At 42.3% G+C, this 17401-nt stretch overlaps 1 protein-coding gene across 5 annotated transcripts in view; it reads left to right on the top strand.

The window, feature by feature from the left end:
- VIT (vitrin) overlaps positions 1-13173 on the top strand; it is a 437052-nt gene extending 423879 nt beyond the window's left edge. For all 5 annotated transcript variants that reach the window (XM_068231965.1, XM_068231964.1, XM_068231966.1 and 2 more), the window contains 2 exons: positions 4442-4955; positions 11927-13173. In XM_068231965.1, the coding sequence (XP_068088066.1) occupies positions 4442-4955; positions 11927-12105 (693 nt within the window). In that variant the 3' untranslated portion in view covers positions 12106-13173. The remainder of the gene's footprint in view (positions 1-4441; positions 4956-11926) is intronic.
- Positions 13174-17401: the final 4228 nt, after the last annotated feature.

Genomic DNA, 17401 nt, shown 5'->3' with positions numbered 1-17401 from the left:
CCCGGTGATGAAAACGATGACGTCATGTGCAGAAGCCCACCACTCAGCCTAATAGCAGCTTGCTGGAGAACAGAGCCTCAGGGTGGGACCTAAATTACATCAAGGGGCTGGAAAATGCCCCAGGTGAGCAAAGTTTTTTTTTTCTCACCTCACTTTTCCCTTTAAAGCGACCATGCGGTGAAAATAAACTGATGAGATAAACAATTATATTTATTCTCCTACTCCTAAAATTTACTTTAAATGTCCCAGGATTCTATCATACATAAACATTTACAAAGTAGGTTGAAGGTTTTACTGTGTCTAATCAGTGGCAGCCTATTAAGTGCCCCAGCATTAGGAAAAGGTCAAAAGTCCATGTATTTTATCTCTTCCTACCCTCAGAAGTTGTATCTGGCCAGGAACACTGTTATGGCTTTAATTTGCTTATCAGTGATGGTCACTATATTCCTGGCAAGGTACCGACACGACAGAAGCTATCACTTCCATGCCTAGAAATTAACTCTTTCAGGCAGCAAAATAAAACAATAAAACAGTCTAGTTATAAATCTGTTTTGTACTGTAGAAACACATGTTTATCTCATCATGTCACATATCACCTCCGGTACACTTTAAAGAACTGGAGTTGCCATTGTTTAGAATTCATGGAGAAACATAATCCTCTTGATCAATTATTGGTTTGCAAGGCTGCAATTTGCTGTGATGATTACTTCCTGCTTTAGCCGACATAGAAAACAAAAGCAACATGACTAGAAAAAATAATCCAGTGCTTCTCCATAAATTCTGTTACATACAGGAAACTCTAATAGGAACCAAAGGTTGAGAACAATGGCCTAACTACTGGGGGAGCAACATCTGAAATTCCTGTGGAGCCCAGGGCCAGGGAATCCTGCCTTCTTACTTCCTTTCCTTCAAACTAGCCCCCCCCCCCCCCTCCTTGTGCTCCGCCAGCTGTCTGATCCCCTTTTCCATACGGGGTAGAACAGCAAGAGGAAGACGTTTATTACCTGCTTCATTGTCAGGTCTCCTTTTCCATGCCCCTCCTTCATTCACTATACTACTTTGCATGGGATGCGGGAGGATTTTATTCTGGCTGCATGTGTTATGGGGGAGGGAAGTGGTGGGCATACATGTTATGGGAGGCAGAATGGTGACAGCAGTTATTTTGATCAGGTAAACAATACTTGTTATGCAAAGGAGGGGGGGAGGGGTGATGATGGCTACACTCATTACATGAGGAAGGGGATGGTGGTAGCTTTGATTATGTAGAGAGATGATATGTCACCACTTGTAACGGGTGTGGAATGGTAGCCACACTTCTTAAAGGACAGCTGTAGCAAGAGGGTTATGGAGATTGGTCAATGAGATGCTAATAATCCTGGCTTATGTGCACATTTAATGCATATCGCATGGAGCTTGGAATTGGAATAGTCAAACATGCAAATCCAAGCTGCATACATTTTGCATTAAAGGACAACTGTAGTGAGGAGAATATGGAGGTTGCCATATTTATTTCCTTTTAAGCAATACCAGTTGCCCGGCTACCCTGCTGATCCTCTGCCTCTAATACTTTTAGCCATATACCCTAAACAAGCATATGCAGATTAGGTGTTTCTGACATCAATGTCAGATCCGCCAAGATTAGCTTCATGCTTGCTTTTTTCTGGTGTATTTTAGACACTACTGAAGCCAAAGAGGTTATCAGGGCAGCCAGGCAACTGGTATTGTTTAAAAGGAAATAAATATGGCAGCCTCCATATCCCTCTTAGTTCAGGTGCCCTTTAAAGTGAACCAGAGACGAAGCACCCTTGTGTATTTTACCATAGAAATCAGTGGGAACATTAGAGAAAACATTTACCATGCTCTCTGTTCCATCCTCACTGCTAAAAGTGTCTGTTATCTAGCTGAGATAAGAATCCCGGACTGAGCATTGATTCTGGCTTTGCTATAATGACTCAGCTATAATGATTCCTGAGCAAAGCCAGCAGGGGGCAGGCTTGGACTTGAAGACAGCAAAGAACACAGTCTCAGCTATAATTATTCTGTAGCAAAGCCAGACCGACTGCTTAGTCGGGATTCTTATCTTAGAGGTGATAACAGGCAAATTAAACAGAGAACAATGTAACAAAGAGCAGATTAGGTGTTTACTGTCATGTTCCCACTGATTTATAAGGTAAACTACATGAGGTTGCTTCATCTCTGGTTCTCTTTAAGGGCGGGGGGGGGGGGGGGGGGGAGTTATAGCTGCTCCTGTTAGGTGGAAAAGAGTGATTATGGTGGGTGTACTTTTTATGTGGATAATGGTGGCTGCACTTGGTTTCAGCTAGCAGTAAATGAGGAGTTTTGCAGTGAATTCATTTAAAAAATTCCGAGAATGAGGTGATTGCGATAGCAGGAGGTAAGTGTGTGGTAATTATGCGGAAAGCTGTCGGTATAATTTGCTGAGTGCGGTAGTTTGCCGCTGACTTCCTAATGACAAGGTGCATGCTGGGTAGAAGTGGGCGGATGTAGACACACGTGACTTTTTTTTTATAAATTATTTTAAATTTTATATAGCTAAACTATATATATATATATATATTTTATAGTATTATAGTATTATTATGAATATATATATATATATATATATTTATTTATAGTATTATATATATATATATATATATATATATATATATATATATATATATATATATATATATATATATATATATATATATATATTATAATTATTCTTATAAATTATCTAACTCTGTACGATTTCTAAACACCCTGACACCCTGGGTGATATTACAACCACCCTTCTATGTTTCCTCCTCTGTATCCTTAAAGGACTTACGAGGCCAAAATGTCTAAAAAAGCAAAGTACCTGTAAGCTGTTTACTGTTTAAATGCACGGAGGACGCCGTCCGCGCCCTCCGTGCAGTTCCGCCGGGTCCCCTTCCTGAGATCGCCCCCCGCGCCGACCCCGACCCCCCAGGCCGGGTCGGGCTCTCGTGCCGCTCTCAATATGGCCGCTTCCATTGGCCGCGGCTGCGCAGTCCGCCTGGCCGCGAGTGCGGCTGCGCAGCTCTACGGCCAACCCCTCCGATCCACGCTACAGTGCGTGGTTCGGGGGGTTGGCCGTAGAGCTGCGCAGCCGCACTCGCGGCCAGGCGGACTGCGCAGCCGCGGCCAATGGAAGCGGCCATATTGAGAGCGGCACGAGAGCCCGACCCGGCCTGGGGGGTCGGGGTCGGCGCGGGGGGCGATCTCAGGAAGGGGACCCGGCGGAACTGCACGGAGGGCGCGGACGGCGTCCTCCGTGCATTTAAACAGCTTACAGGTACTTTGCTTTTTTTAGACATTTTGGCCTCGTAAGTCCTTTAAAAATTCCATAACATTAAGTTGAAAGGGCTCCATTTGTCACCTAAAATGCAACTGAGTAGAACAAACTCGCCAGGTCTTTGTTGGCGATAACAACACGTTACTTATCGCTTCCTTACTCTCCCCTTTTTCTTTTCCATGAATTCACTTCATCCACTTTAACGACACAAACAACGTTTGGTACTATTCCATTAGCTGGGCGCAACCACTAGGTGGCGCTAAGTAATATAGAATGTAATCCTCCTCGGCCTGCAAAATCCCAGTGGCGTTAATTACTATTCCCCCTCCAGCCGCCATGGATAGTAGGGAAAGATGTAACTCTGCTGCCAGCTATCACTGGCGAGGGAGATTACATTCTACATTACTTAGCTCAGTTGCACCCGGCTAATAGAGGTTTAGCGCTACCTAGTGGTTGCGCCCGGCTAACGGAACCCAAAGTTTTCATTACCGCACTATTACCGCATGCGGTAAAACATGCGTCAAAACAGGCGTAAAATTTTATGAATCCTCTATCAACAACATACCATGCTGTAATTTACCGCTTTGGCGATAACGCATGCGGTAATCGTTTATGAATCGAGGCCAAGGTGAGAAGACTACAGAGGCTTCTATCTTCATTCACATTTACAAAATTGGCATTGCTTGATTGCCCTGATGATCTTTTGGCTTGAGTAGTTTTAGTTACACACCTGGAACAAGCATGTAGCCATTCAAGTCAAAATTGGATCAGATCACTTGACCTGCATTTTTATTCTGGATTGTGATTTGAAAGGCACTAGAAGCAGAAGATTGCCATAACAATTAGGCAAGTAGTATTTTGACAAGGAAAGAAGATAACTGCTTCCATATTGCTTTCACTATACGTTTTTTTTATTTTATAAGTCAAGCTTAATTTGGAGAAAAGTATAAATCAAATGTAATAAAGTTATTGTTACATAACTTCCAGCTACCTTATCAATATAACACAATTCATGTGAATTGCTAATTTACATGTTTTCTTTAAAACAATACAGCAGTATGCTTTCATATGTAGTTCTTAACCATCATTATTTTTTTCTCAACCATATTTTATTTTTTTCAGGCTGTTTGCAGGACCAATGGTCATTTTTCAATCAACATTCCTAGTTGGTTTGGCCTCCATAAGATTGTGAACCCTCTGGTGAAGCGCATGTGTGACATTGATAAGTTAGTCTGCAGCAAGACTTGTCTGAATGCTGCTGACATCGGATTTGTCATTGATGGCTCCAGCAGTGTCGGCACAGGAAATTTCCGCACTGTTCTGCAGTTCATAGCCAATATAACCAGTGAGTTTGAGATTTCAGATACAGATACAAGGATTGGAGCTGTACAGTATACATATGAGCAAAGACTGGAATTTGGCTTTGATAAATACAGCACAAAGCAAGATGTTGTTAATGCCATAATGAGGATTGGCTATTGGAGTGGAGGCACAAGTACAGGTGCAGCCATCACATATGCCAGCGAACAACTGTTCAGCAAATCAAAGCCTAACAAGAGGAAGATAATGATTGTCATCACTGATGGGCGTTCCTATGATGATGTCCGAGCTCCAGCTGCAGCTGCTCATCGAAACGGTAACTTTAACCCTTCCCTTTTCAGCTTCACCATGTTCCTCAACCATCCACATGTGTTTAAAGTGCTCCTGCGCTTTTAAGGAAGGAACAAAAGCAAATGCCTCCTATACATCCTAGATGGTTCTCAGCTGGTGTGGTTGATAAAGGCTATCTCTGCTGACAATCTAGCATGTATACTGCCGCCCTGATGCATTTTTAGAGATCCAGAGAGCTGGATTGTCTCAACCAAATACAAGATTGTTCCCCTACTCACCCAACCCACTAAAAATCTCTTGGTTGTGCACTGCGCCATCATTGCTCCTCCTACACCATAGCAATAGATTGCATTGATAGATGTCTGTACAGCACTCGGCCCCAAACTGCTGCGCGAGGGATCAAGTCCTGATCCATGAGCGTGACAGTAATTGTGTGTGCATGCACCTTTAAAATACTGTCACCCTATGGGGGAGGAGGCAGTGGGGGTAAAGACGAGTCTAACAGCTTTAGCAAGGCTATCTAGAAAATGGTTGTACACTTAGTTTTATTTTGTGGAAATTAGTTCAGATCACTTTAAGGTTGATAAACAACAGGATAGGGAGGGAGTGGAGAGTGAAGCTAACACAGCCCACAGTTAATGTCAAGATTTATAAAATTATATTCCTTTATTATATCAAAAAGACAAAACCAGACACACAAACAATCAGTATTAAAAATTAGCTGGGTGGCCACCCTGCGACCATGCCGGTACCTTCACACTCATACTGACACAAAATATTCTGAATTGCAAGATCCAGATACAAAAATCAAAAAACAGAGGAGGATTCCGATTTTCTTTGGAAAGAGCCAACTGGGATAACCCAGAAGCCCTATGTTCACAAACAGAGTTCCAAACAGCAGCTGTAGTAGGCAGCACTGGCTGCCAGCATAACCAATAATGGATACTGCGTGAAATGCTCGACTGTTCATTCAGGCTAGCTGAATAATGTCCTTCAATAGGGCACATAAAGCAGCGACACATCCATCAGAAGCGTGTAAGCGTATAAGCCACAATGCAGACCAGTAAGCCGTTAGAAACATATAGCCAGCAATGCAAGATAGGAAGCCAGCTCCATAAAGGTTAGCAGTTATATCTTACCATCCGGATGTCAAAAAATGGTTATACAACCTTGTTATCTTCAGATACTTCAACCAGATCCGTGATGGTACTGAGCTCCTGTGTCCAGGATATAGGATGCCGGCCACTGTAACTGTTATACATAGGGGTCTTGGAGTTAATATCACCCAAGTTGGACCTCCAATGTAAAGTCCTTCCAGCCTCAGATGGTCATGCGGTTGGATGCATAGGCAGAAGCTTATTGCAAATCGAAATCCCCCAGTGTGCGGTGCTATTGGGCAGGTTCGCAGGGGCACAGCGTCCAGCTAATAACCCACGCCAGGTCCACCTGACATGTTTCGCTGGTAAGCGACCAGCTTTCTCGAAGGTAGCGTGGTAAGGTTGGTTGCACACCGAAGATTAGCACCACAGAAACCAGCTTTTATATAACCCTTCGCCACAGTGCGGTGACAGGGTCATATGCATAGGCCCGCTGCCCGGCTAGTGGCATACTCCCTGCTGTGCAGGAATAAGGTCACTGGGAGTCCCATCGGCTCACAAATTGACTTACATTATTGTATAATCCTTGCAGTAGGCATGGACCATGTGGTAACGCGCTGTGGACTTTACATCGGCATTGTGTGGATTTGGATACTTCCAGCACACTGCAATATGTGACTTGTGCAAGTCTCCATAGACTTGCATGACCCTTGCAGAGGGGATGCAGAGGGGAAGAGTACCTCAGTGTGACGCAGTCTGCAAGTGTGTAAGGGGCTAAATAGCATACATGTACAGAAGTCCTTTTATTCAATCTTCCATTTCAGCACAACAAACGTTAGCACATTTTTCAAATGCATAATTTTATTTTTACACTACACATTTCTCAGTACCAGATGGGTATTATGGTGGGCATTGTTAGCAATTCTGTAGATCACATGAATAGCTGGTTATAGAAGGTTAGTATAGAAAGGTTGTATGATTTTGTTGTGTTTGTGTGGATTTTGCTTAATTGTCTGAAAATCTTAAGCTTACATGCTCACACTAGATTTGTTTTGGCTGGAAAGTACTTTAAAATGTGTCTATAAAATGATTATTCCCAGAATGTTCCCAGAACATTCCAAGAACAATCTTTCTAGGCGACAATTACTGAAAGTGTGCATGTAGCTTTACTGTGAGGAGGGACATCTGAATAAACTGGCCCTCCATCAGCCTTGCTACAAAGCCACAGTCAGTCTCAAGCCTGTAAAATGATAAAAAAAACAACAACTGTCCTTATGAAATGTGGCAATTGTTTAACTTATTTGAACCCATTAATTTGCTAAAGCCTTTGTGAGTGCATATTTTTTTCATATAGTTCTTTGAGTCATTATTTTGCCTCTTTAAGACAAGTTCTAGAAATGTCTAATTATCTGGCTCCTTTGCACCTGTATTTTAAACTGCATATTCTGCCCCTTTAATTGAAACCCAAGGTGACATGTGACATGATGAAAATGAAGTAACGTGTATGACCAATCAGAATTAAAATCGCTAATCGCAAATCGCTACACAATCGCTGGCAAAAAGCTTACACTTTTTAAAATCTCTCCCAAAAGCGCCAGAAAACGCTCATGAAATCGCTTACAAAACTCTGAATAAAAACACTAGCGATTGCGATAGCGTTTTGCGATTTGTAGTGGGTTCCAGCCCTCAGATATGCAAGTGACAGTTTCTCTCAAATTGGGACTTAACCTCTCTAGCGGTCTGGACAGATTCTCCGTCCAAACAAAACATGCTGTGAACAGTATAAACGTACATACACATCAATACTCTCCTGCACTGCACCCTTGCTTGACACATTTTGGCAAGTTACAGGGAAAAAAAAGTTTTAAAAATGTATTTTATCACTTGTTGCACAGAAATCCTGGGGAAATTTACCGCCAGGGAGGTTAAAGAGAACTGAGCGCCAGTGCATTTTTTTAAATGAACCACCCCATAAGGGAGATTCAGAATGGAGTATGCAGTGCGGGGGAGGGTGTGAGGTTGGGGTGATCCCAGAGCCGGGACAAGGTCCTCCAGCACCCAAGGCTGAGACACCAAAGTGCGCCCCTGCATCCCTGCCACCCCAGCTGTCACACACTGATTGCTATTAGACTAAGAGGGCCACAGGGCCCACAACCTCCCCAACACCTTAATATCTAGTTATCTGGCTTGCAGTCACTGCCATGTATCCCCTTTTATTATTTCTTTCTGCTTCAAACACAATTAGGAATGACAGCTGAATGAATTCTGCGCCCCCTCCTACACTGCGCCCTGAGGCTGGAGCCTCTCCAGCCTATGCCTCGGCCCGGCCCTGGGTGATCCTCACTACTTACATATGGGGTACTGCTCCTTTGGCCCCTGGCTCCATGGACCTTCCTCACCTGCCGAATATTGCCGTTTCCAGCAGTGTCTTGTGCACGTGTGTGTCATACTGGGAGATGTCGTCTGTGGATGCAAATACGAAGATGTTCTCAAATCCACAGTCTACATCTCCCAGCATGCATAGTAATGTGCAATCGCAAGACACTGCCGGGAACTACAAAATTTGGCAGATGTGACCAGTCTGTGGAAAAATGGCCTATCCCAGCACCCATTATGTAAGTAGTGAGGTTTACCCCTGCCTCCCCCCCCCCCCCCCGGCACACTCCATTAAAAAAACTGCATTATGGAGAGGTTCATATAGAAAAATAAATACTGGTGCTCAGTTGCCTTTAAGATGGACTATAGCGTAACTCTCCTTACAGCCATAAAACTGTTGATGAAAAAAGCTTCTGAGTGCAGGTGATAGATAAAAAGGGTCAATAGATCATATATTTTTGCTTTTGGGACACTGAAAGACTGTGTCAGTATAGTATAAGACAATACAGCATTGAACATTCTTTTCTTAGCCGATACATATAAGCTAAAACTGCAGAATTCCAAAAAAGAGAGTATTTTTAGGAGTAAAAGAATAGGTACAAATTAGAGGAAAAAGAAAAGCAAGGAAATAGGGAAAACAACGGCAATTCAAAGAAAAAGGTTGACATCCCAAAGATAATTGAAGCCAAGTGATTCCCATGTTCCCAAGAAGAAGCTCCAAAACACCTCATTCCAGTATGCTCCTTTGTGTGCCCCTCCTCTAAAATGACTAGACACCACCTCCACAACATTTTAAGGTGAAATAGAACATATTGTCACCATTAGACATATTGTTATTGCCATTACTAAGTCCCCCACAGTAATGTTCAGCAATCCTAATGCGGAGTGGCCAAGTTTTGCATCCTAGGTATTGTTTGTGGCACATAGTGCAATTAATTACATAAACAATCATTTTTATATTGCAATTGATATATTGCTTAATTTGATACTCTTGGCTATCTGCATAGAAATGGATGACCCTGGTGAGGGTGTGTAATCTACAGTATTGTCATGTCCTAAAACTGTATAAGCCACATGTCAGGATCTCTTCTGTAGCATGTTCTGTTGCTTGCAGTGGAGCTGCAACTGGGCAGTTCTGGCTTGTCTGCTTGCATTGGGTTGTGCATTCACAGTGAGTCTTATTGTCATTTGCAAGTTCAGAGCAGTTCAGGAGGCTGTCAGGATCCCTCCTATGGTTTGCTGCAGTTGAGCTGCAGCCAGGTAGCCCTGGATTTCCTACATGCATGTTGTTGCATAGTACTGCATGCATTTGTTATGATAGTCTTTCAGCTAGCAAATGGTAATCAAGCCAGCTCAGGATTGAATGATTACCATTCATCTGTTTGGAAATGTGCATGTCTGCATCCATTGGCTGATGCCAGCATAAAAGTCTGCCTCACATTTCAGACTCTGCCCGACATAGCGGTCAGTATGCTGGTCTGCTGGGCACTTTGTTACTCTGTGTAGATCTGTTATTGTAGTTCAATGCGACCTTATCACTTGTGCTTTAGCTAGTTTCTTGCTAAATATATATGCAGACTTGCTAATATATATTTATCTGTTAGTTGAGCCGTTTGTTATTTTTCTGTATTATTGTGTATTGCCTTGTTTCCATGCCTGATGGACGTTCGCTGCATCTGCGGTGGGTCATTGAAGTCCATTATCCTGATAGCTTGGATTCTGCCATCACCACATTAGTGACTGGTAGTATTCCTGCTACTCTAGTTTCTGGGAACGTAACTATAGGCTGCGGTTGCTATTATTTACGATCTTTCTTTTAGTCTTTCCTGTGTGGATGCTTGCTGGTGACTGGTTGTTAACCTGCTTGCTCTGCTTCTGTGGACGTGACTGTGAGTTGCGGTTGCTACTAGTTACGCTCCAATCTATAGTCCTGTCTTGTACCTGTCTGAATGCTTGCTATCGCTAGGGCAGCGCTTAGTCTTGCAAACACAGTCTGTCTTTCTGTTATCTGTCTTGTTACTTAGCCAGAGGCTCAGATGACATCCGCCCTGGGCAACAGTCAGTCAGTTAAGTCAGTCTGTTTGTTCGTTCTTTGTCTGGTTACTCAGACCATAGACAGCGCAACATCGCACTGCGTTGCTATTGTGTCTTATTGGTAGCGATATCAGAAGCCCAGAGTTGCAGTTGCTCTAGGCAACCTGTGTAGCCTCTTCCATTATTCAGCCACTAGCCTTGTTGCTCAGGGTGGTCAGAAAGTATAACCCCCAGGCATCACACCATACAGGGGGTATAGTCATAATACAACTAGTATTTGAAAGTTGTCTTTGAAGAACATATAGGGAGAGTGGCATTTCCGTCCAACACCCCTACCTGTCTTGTAATGGGTACCTGCTGCTTTAAAGTGAATGGGAAAAAAAACAAAAACATCCAGATGCTTACCTAAGGAGAGGGAAGGCTCTGGGTCCTATAAAGCCTTCCTGCTCCTCTCGCGGATCCCTTGTTCTAGCGTTGGCTCCCCCGGTAGCATTATTTAACCAGTTGGTCAAATACTGCTCTATCTGCCGCCGAAGGCGACTTTGGAAGTCTTTGGGAGCCCGAGCACTCCCGAAGACAGGCAGCTCCATTCTGCACATGCACGAGTACGCTCTCTCGCGCACTTACAAATGCTCAGTCTGGAGCCATCTGTCTTCGGGAGCACTTGGGCAGCCGAAGACTTCTGAAGCCTCCCGCAGCGGAGATTTCAAATGGGGGAGCCAACGCTTAACGGAGGGACCGTGAGAGGAGCGGGAAGGCTCTATATGACCCAGAGCCTTCCCTCTCCTTAGGTAAGTATCTGGTTGATTTTTTTTTTAAGCTTCCCATTAGCTTTACGTTAGGGCAAGAGAAGTAGATCGCAATTGATTGGCACTAGATGTACAGACCAGCAGATCCTGGGGGTAGCAGGTGTGTATTGCTGTGCCTCCAGATAAGCCAGATCAGATATGCTTCAGGAAAGAGGTTGCAATGAAATCCAGGCACCAGCCAGCAATGAATGCTAATTACACCTTTAATACATACCCAGGAAATTCCATACAGTAATATAGTGGAGGCCTAACAGTGGTTTCACAGGAAAACCTGCTTCTTCAGAGGCAACAATTACTTGTAGTAATTGTTGCCTCTGAAGAAGCAGGTTTACCTGTGAAACGGCTGTTAGGCCTCCACTATATTACTGTATGGAATTTCCTGGGGATGTATTAAGGGTGTAATTAGCATTCATTGCTGGCTGGTGCCCGGATTTCATTGCAACCTCTTTCCTGACGCGAAGCTTTACGTTAGGGGGTTGAGACATTCTTTGTCGTCATACCTTAGAAAGTATCATAAATGAAGACCTAATTTACAGCCAGCAATTTTTTTCAGAACTAGATAGCAGCCTGCACAGCCCTCATTGGCAGTATATTCATGTTATGTCTGAACAAGACTGTTGTCAAAATCTGAACACTTTATGGAATTCTGTAACTAATATATCCTCTTATTCCATTCACAGGGGTTATTGCATATGCTGTTGGTATTGCATGGGCAGCTCAAGATGAACTGGAATCGATTGCTACTGACCCAGACAAGGAACATTCTTTCTTTGTAGATGAATTTGACAGTCTCTATAAGTTTGTTGGCAAGATCATCCAGAACATTTGTACAGAGTATAACTCCCAGCCAAGAAACTAAATCATGTATTGGTGGAAATGGTTTATTCTGTTTGGATAACAGGGTTCTGACAATGAATATATTAACATCTACAATGAATGGTGAATTAATTTAGAGAGGTCAGGTTTTAAATACAGACACACTCCTGACCTGATCTATCCTTGCTTACCAGCTGTAAGCTGCAGCCTCCAGTCAGTCACACATAAGGTGCAAAATGACCTTAAATATGCACAATATTTTATCACTTAGTGGAGCAGATTTATTAAAACTAGCGCAAGACAAACTGGCGCAAAACGTTTTCCGACAGCTTACAGGTTGTGCAAAACAATTGCACCACTTTTGCACCTGTTTTGTTTTGGTTCTCACTGCACTAGTTACTGATCTTCATAAACCTGCCCCACTGTACCCTTTTAGAGCAAATGTTATGATTTTCAATATACTTTGGCTATAAAAATCCATTGCTATTATTTGACTTATTAGCCCGTTTAGCGGCCAGAAATGAAACAATAGAAACGGGTCAAACGCAATATTGTCTCTGAGCATTATTACGTCTATAATCCTTAGCCGGCTCAAAAACACAAATCAGCAGACCATTGTGAACATTTTGGTGCTCATTTTTGGCCACTGGGTTTTTACATGGTGTATTTCAGTTCTCAAATATTTTAATGTAAAATGTATGTAAGTATTGATGAGTGCAACATTACTTGTGATAGGGGTAGTTTTAGGGTCACCACCATGAATTAAAAGTGGCCCTAGCAGCTCCCTGATTCCCCTTATCCCAGCCAACTCCCTAAACTCACTCATTTCTCAATCGCTTTATTAGTTATTATGGCAGGTCAGAACAAGCTATACATTGCAGCAACACACTAGTAGGTCATTGTGTCTTCACCCCTGGTATAATCAGTAAGTTAACAGCTCAAGATTGGCAGGCAGCAATCTGCTGCTCCTGTATTTGCCCAGGTTGAGTACTTAGCTGTGTACTGGAGGTAACAGGACACAGTTTCAAAAACTCATCGGCCTTTCCCAGCTACTTTTCCCACCTACACATAAAATTAAATGTATTATTTTTAAAATAAATGCATAACTGAATTAACCGGTTGTTTTATGTTTGACTTACGTTCAGCATTAAGGTAAATGGCTGGGTTCAGGAAATGTGTGTGATTAAAGGTTATGTCACATAGCGAGCTTTGTAACTGAATATGAAATTAGTGCTAAAGTAACCTAATGTATTTTCTAACAAATACAGAATACTAGCAGTGACTTGCAGCTTAACAACCTGCACTGCATCTAGTTACTAGTCTCTGCTACAAATCTCTCTGTGTGTCATAGCCATAAAGGATGACTTAAAAAGTTCTAGTTATGGAGTAAGGTTGAAGTGTATGGTAAGTATGAATGGGATGGGTAAGTTTAAGAGTTGTATTGAAGAAAGATGAATGTATACAGGATATGGAGAATAATAATAGCATCCCAATTTACACTGTGGTGCTGTCTGATATTGACAACATGGTATGGTAAGCACAGAGGTATGTTCATGCTGGATCCACATATATCTGTGTGCTGTCCATTCCTCTCCTCCTTCCCCCAGTCCCTGAAATGTTCCCTTGAAAAATTTGACCGAACATACCTCTGTGCTTACCTTAGCTAGCTTTACCTCAGGTCAGGTATCCTTTAAAATGTTGAAAAAAAACACTGTGCTTTCCCTTTAAAAATTAGGTTTTGGCCAATTGTGGCTGTAGGTTTGGAGTTGAGGTTATGGGTAACTTATTAACTTATGCATGATGGTAGTTTATAGCAGTAGAAGGGATGTCTGTGACATACACAGGCATTAAAGTCCCAGAGAGGAACAGCACACTCAGATATGCAAATCAGTAAGAACTTTTATGCTTCATATTGCAAATATAAAATATGCAACAACTGTTTTGGGCTCTTGTGCCTTGAGGGGGTCCCAATGAAGCCCAGAAGCAATTGTTGATTGGATAATGCTTGCATCATAAAGGAAAACGTTTCTGGTTGAAGTGCATGTTTAAGTTTGTTTACTCTCTTTGGAACTTCAGAATGACTATTTGGAACCATCAGCAATAAATCATTTCACCTCATACTTTCATGAGTGATATACCTGGATTGTGCAGTCCAAGCTATAATAGTTTCTACGGACAGAAGGCATCAAGTTGTTAGTTGTTATTATTTTCAGAATGTTACATTATTCTTTCAATGATAATAAATTAGCATAAGAAGTAACACACTCAAAACAACTGTATATTACATAGTAAAAGATGCCAGTTCAAAAATACCATCATTCTTTAAATAGGTTGTAATACGTATTTGTTGTTATTCAATGCTGCCATCTAGTGACCCTTTACTGATATAAAGTACAGCATACGATTAACAGATATACTCTGTTAAATGTGATTCCAAAGCAGCCTTGAAAAATAAAACTTGAATTTGATCAATTCATTTTTTGTTGTGGAATCACACAAATGATTTTGTGGTTGAACAAAAATGACTAAATGGAGCAATATCTCCATTGATATTATGTATTTATATAGCACTGACATCTTCTGCAGCACTTTTACAGAATACAAAGTCATGACACTCAGGAAACTCACAATCCAGTTCTTACTATAGTCATAGTATAAGGCCAATTTTAGGGGAAAAACAGTTAACTCATCAGTATGTTTTTTGGATGTGGGAGGGTACAGGAATGCCCAGAGGAAACAGACACAGGGTGAATATATAAACTACACGCAGATATTGTCCCAGTCAAGATTAGAACCAGGAACTCTAGTGCGGCAAGAAAAGAGTACTATCCACTACAACACTGCTGTCTTCCAAGCACAGTGGTTTTAAGGCTAGCTATACATTAACCCAGTGTTTCTCAAACCTGTCCTCGTGACTCCCCAACGGTGCATGATTTGCAGGCAACCTCACCTATGCACAGGTGGGGCAATTAGTGCCTTAACGACACAGAATCCAACTAGCTTAGGCACTAATTACCCCACCTGTGCATAAATGAGGTTGCCTGCAAAACATGCACTGTTGGGGAGTCATGAGGACAGGCTTGAGAATCACTACATTAACCTTTCCTGGACTGACGCAGTACGAATCTGCGTCCAGCAGGTGGTGCTGCGACCCTGACTGGACGTAGAATAGATTCTACGTCGCATTGATTGCGCGTTCCCGCTGATCTCGCCGCTCTGTTCCCGCTGCAATTCACTCGAACTGCCGTCTCTATGACGGCAGAGCTCTGTGAGCAGGTCAGGAGCAGTTTTCATTGGCTCCTGGCCCTATCATCACTGTAAGCTAATACCATTGGCTTACATTGATTAACCGAGTCAGGAGCCAATGAAAGCTGCTCCTGACCGGCGCACAGCGCTCTGCTGTCATAGCGACGGCAGAAAGAGCAGCCTGCAGCGAGGACAGAATGGCGGGAGTGGCGGATTTTTGTGGCGATTTGTTGGGAAACAGCGTTTTACTGTACCACCAGCGTCTGGTCCTTAAGGGGGCAGAGGCTGCTGGTACCGAAGTAGTTAATTTAACATCATTTTGGTCCTTATAGGGTCACATGACACAATGGTAAACACTATGCTGAACTTTATAAAATGCATGTTAAATTTGTGTTTTGAGTGAAGAAACCAAGAAAATAATCCTGACAAATCAGTAAATGGTTCTGAGTGTCTTGCAATAATTTTGTATATTTTAATAACAAAAGAAAAGTCTACATTGTAATAAAAAAAATAATACGTATATATTTCAGTAAACAGTTTGTACAGTTTTAATAATATTCTATTTTCATGATTATATATAACATTTATCCACAGAACAAAAGGTTTCTCAGTGCCTCATATACGGTTTTCTCTACTCTTTATAATAATTTGTATATAGAATACTTTTTTATTACACCAATGTGCAGAGCTCTACAACACAGCCAGTGATTGTGATGTATGAATTCTAAGACAACTTTTTACATGTTACATCACATTCCGAGGGGTGATATTTCAGAGGAGAAAATAATGAACATGATTTCTATTGTATTTTAAAGTAGTTTTAAGAAATAAAAAGCTACGATGTTATTGCTGTTTTTCTGGAATAAAAAACCTTATATTGTGGAACTGCTTTTGTTACCGTCTGTCTCAGTCTCTCTGGATTCTAGCAAAAATGTGCTATTTGGTTACACGGAATCTATGCTGTCAATTTGTGATTATCGCAGATTCAGAGAAACTAGGGGAGTGAGACAACCAAGAAAGAGCTAAGTGGCAGAGATAGAAAACAATGTGGTTCTGGTTTCCGAGGCATGGCTTCTTGATGCCTGTTGTGCCGTGTAGAGCTTGGGTTTGGCCCATGCCCATGGCCCATGCCCCCCGTACGGGTAATTTGGGGATCCTGGGACTGCCAGACCCTGAATTAATTCTCCCTCTGAGTTGTCACATCTTGGAGGGGGGATAGTAATTAACGCCACCTGGAATTTCCCCGGCAGCAGGGCGAGTAGTTATTCGACTCACCCTGTGCCAAAGTGACTGATCCCCAAACTGCCATGTATGCTTTTGGTTCACCATGAGCTTGCTGGACAATCTGTATAGGCTCTTTTCCACTATGAAATGCGATTGCGATTGAGCTACTATACTTATTATAGTACAGCTCAATCGCATACAAAACGCAGCAGCACGACAATTGCGCTTTGACCAAAATTACATTGCAATCGGATCACGCTAATGGAAATTGCTGCTGCAGTTTCCATTAGTTTACTGTACCTTGCGATTTGCAATCAGAATCAAATTGCAAATCGCAGGGTAGTGGAAAAAGGCCCTAACCCTGGAAGTTATGGGTGTCTGTATGCATATTAGCATGGCTCTATACAATTCACAAGCTGACACATCATTGCATTCCAGCAGTTCTGGTGGTGTGTTTAGTTTTCAGGGACAACAAAGAGACGATTTGCATATTTAGCAGTGATGAATTGTGGGAGACCTTATTTGCTCACACTAACCTGAATACTCACAAATTTCTGTTTAGCATAGTGTTTTTAGTAAGAGGGCTTTTTGGTCCTGTTTAGGCCCTTACACACTCCTAGGAGTTCTGGTTCACCATGAGCTTGCTGGGCAAACTGTAACTGAAAGTGGTAGGGGGAGAGAGAAAAGTTACATGGGATGAGAGTGCATGGTTGTAGAGAGAGAAATAAAGAGCAAAATGTGGTGGAGAAAGAGAGAGTGCATGGTGGCAGGAAAATCAAAAGGTAGTAGCGAAAGAAAGGGAGTGAGGTGGCATCGAAAAAAGAAAGTGTTCAAAGTGATGGAAAGAGACAGTAGACAGTTCTGCAGAA

Source organism: Hyperolius riggenbachi, chromosome 4, assembly GCF_040937935.1.
Source record: "Hyperolius riggenbachi isolate aHypRig1 chromosome 4, aHypRig1.pri, whole genome shotgun sequence".
Lineage (NCBI taxonomy): Eukaryota > Metazoa > Chordata > Amphibia > Anura > Hyperoliidae > Hyperolius > Hyperolius riggenbachi.
The sequence above is the reverse complement of the archived record's forward strand: the minus strand, read 5'-3'. Positions and strand labels throughout refer to the sequence as shown.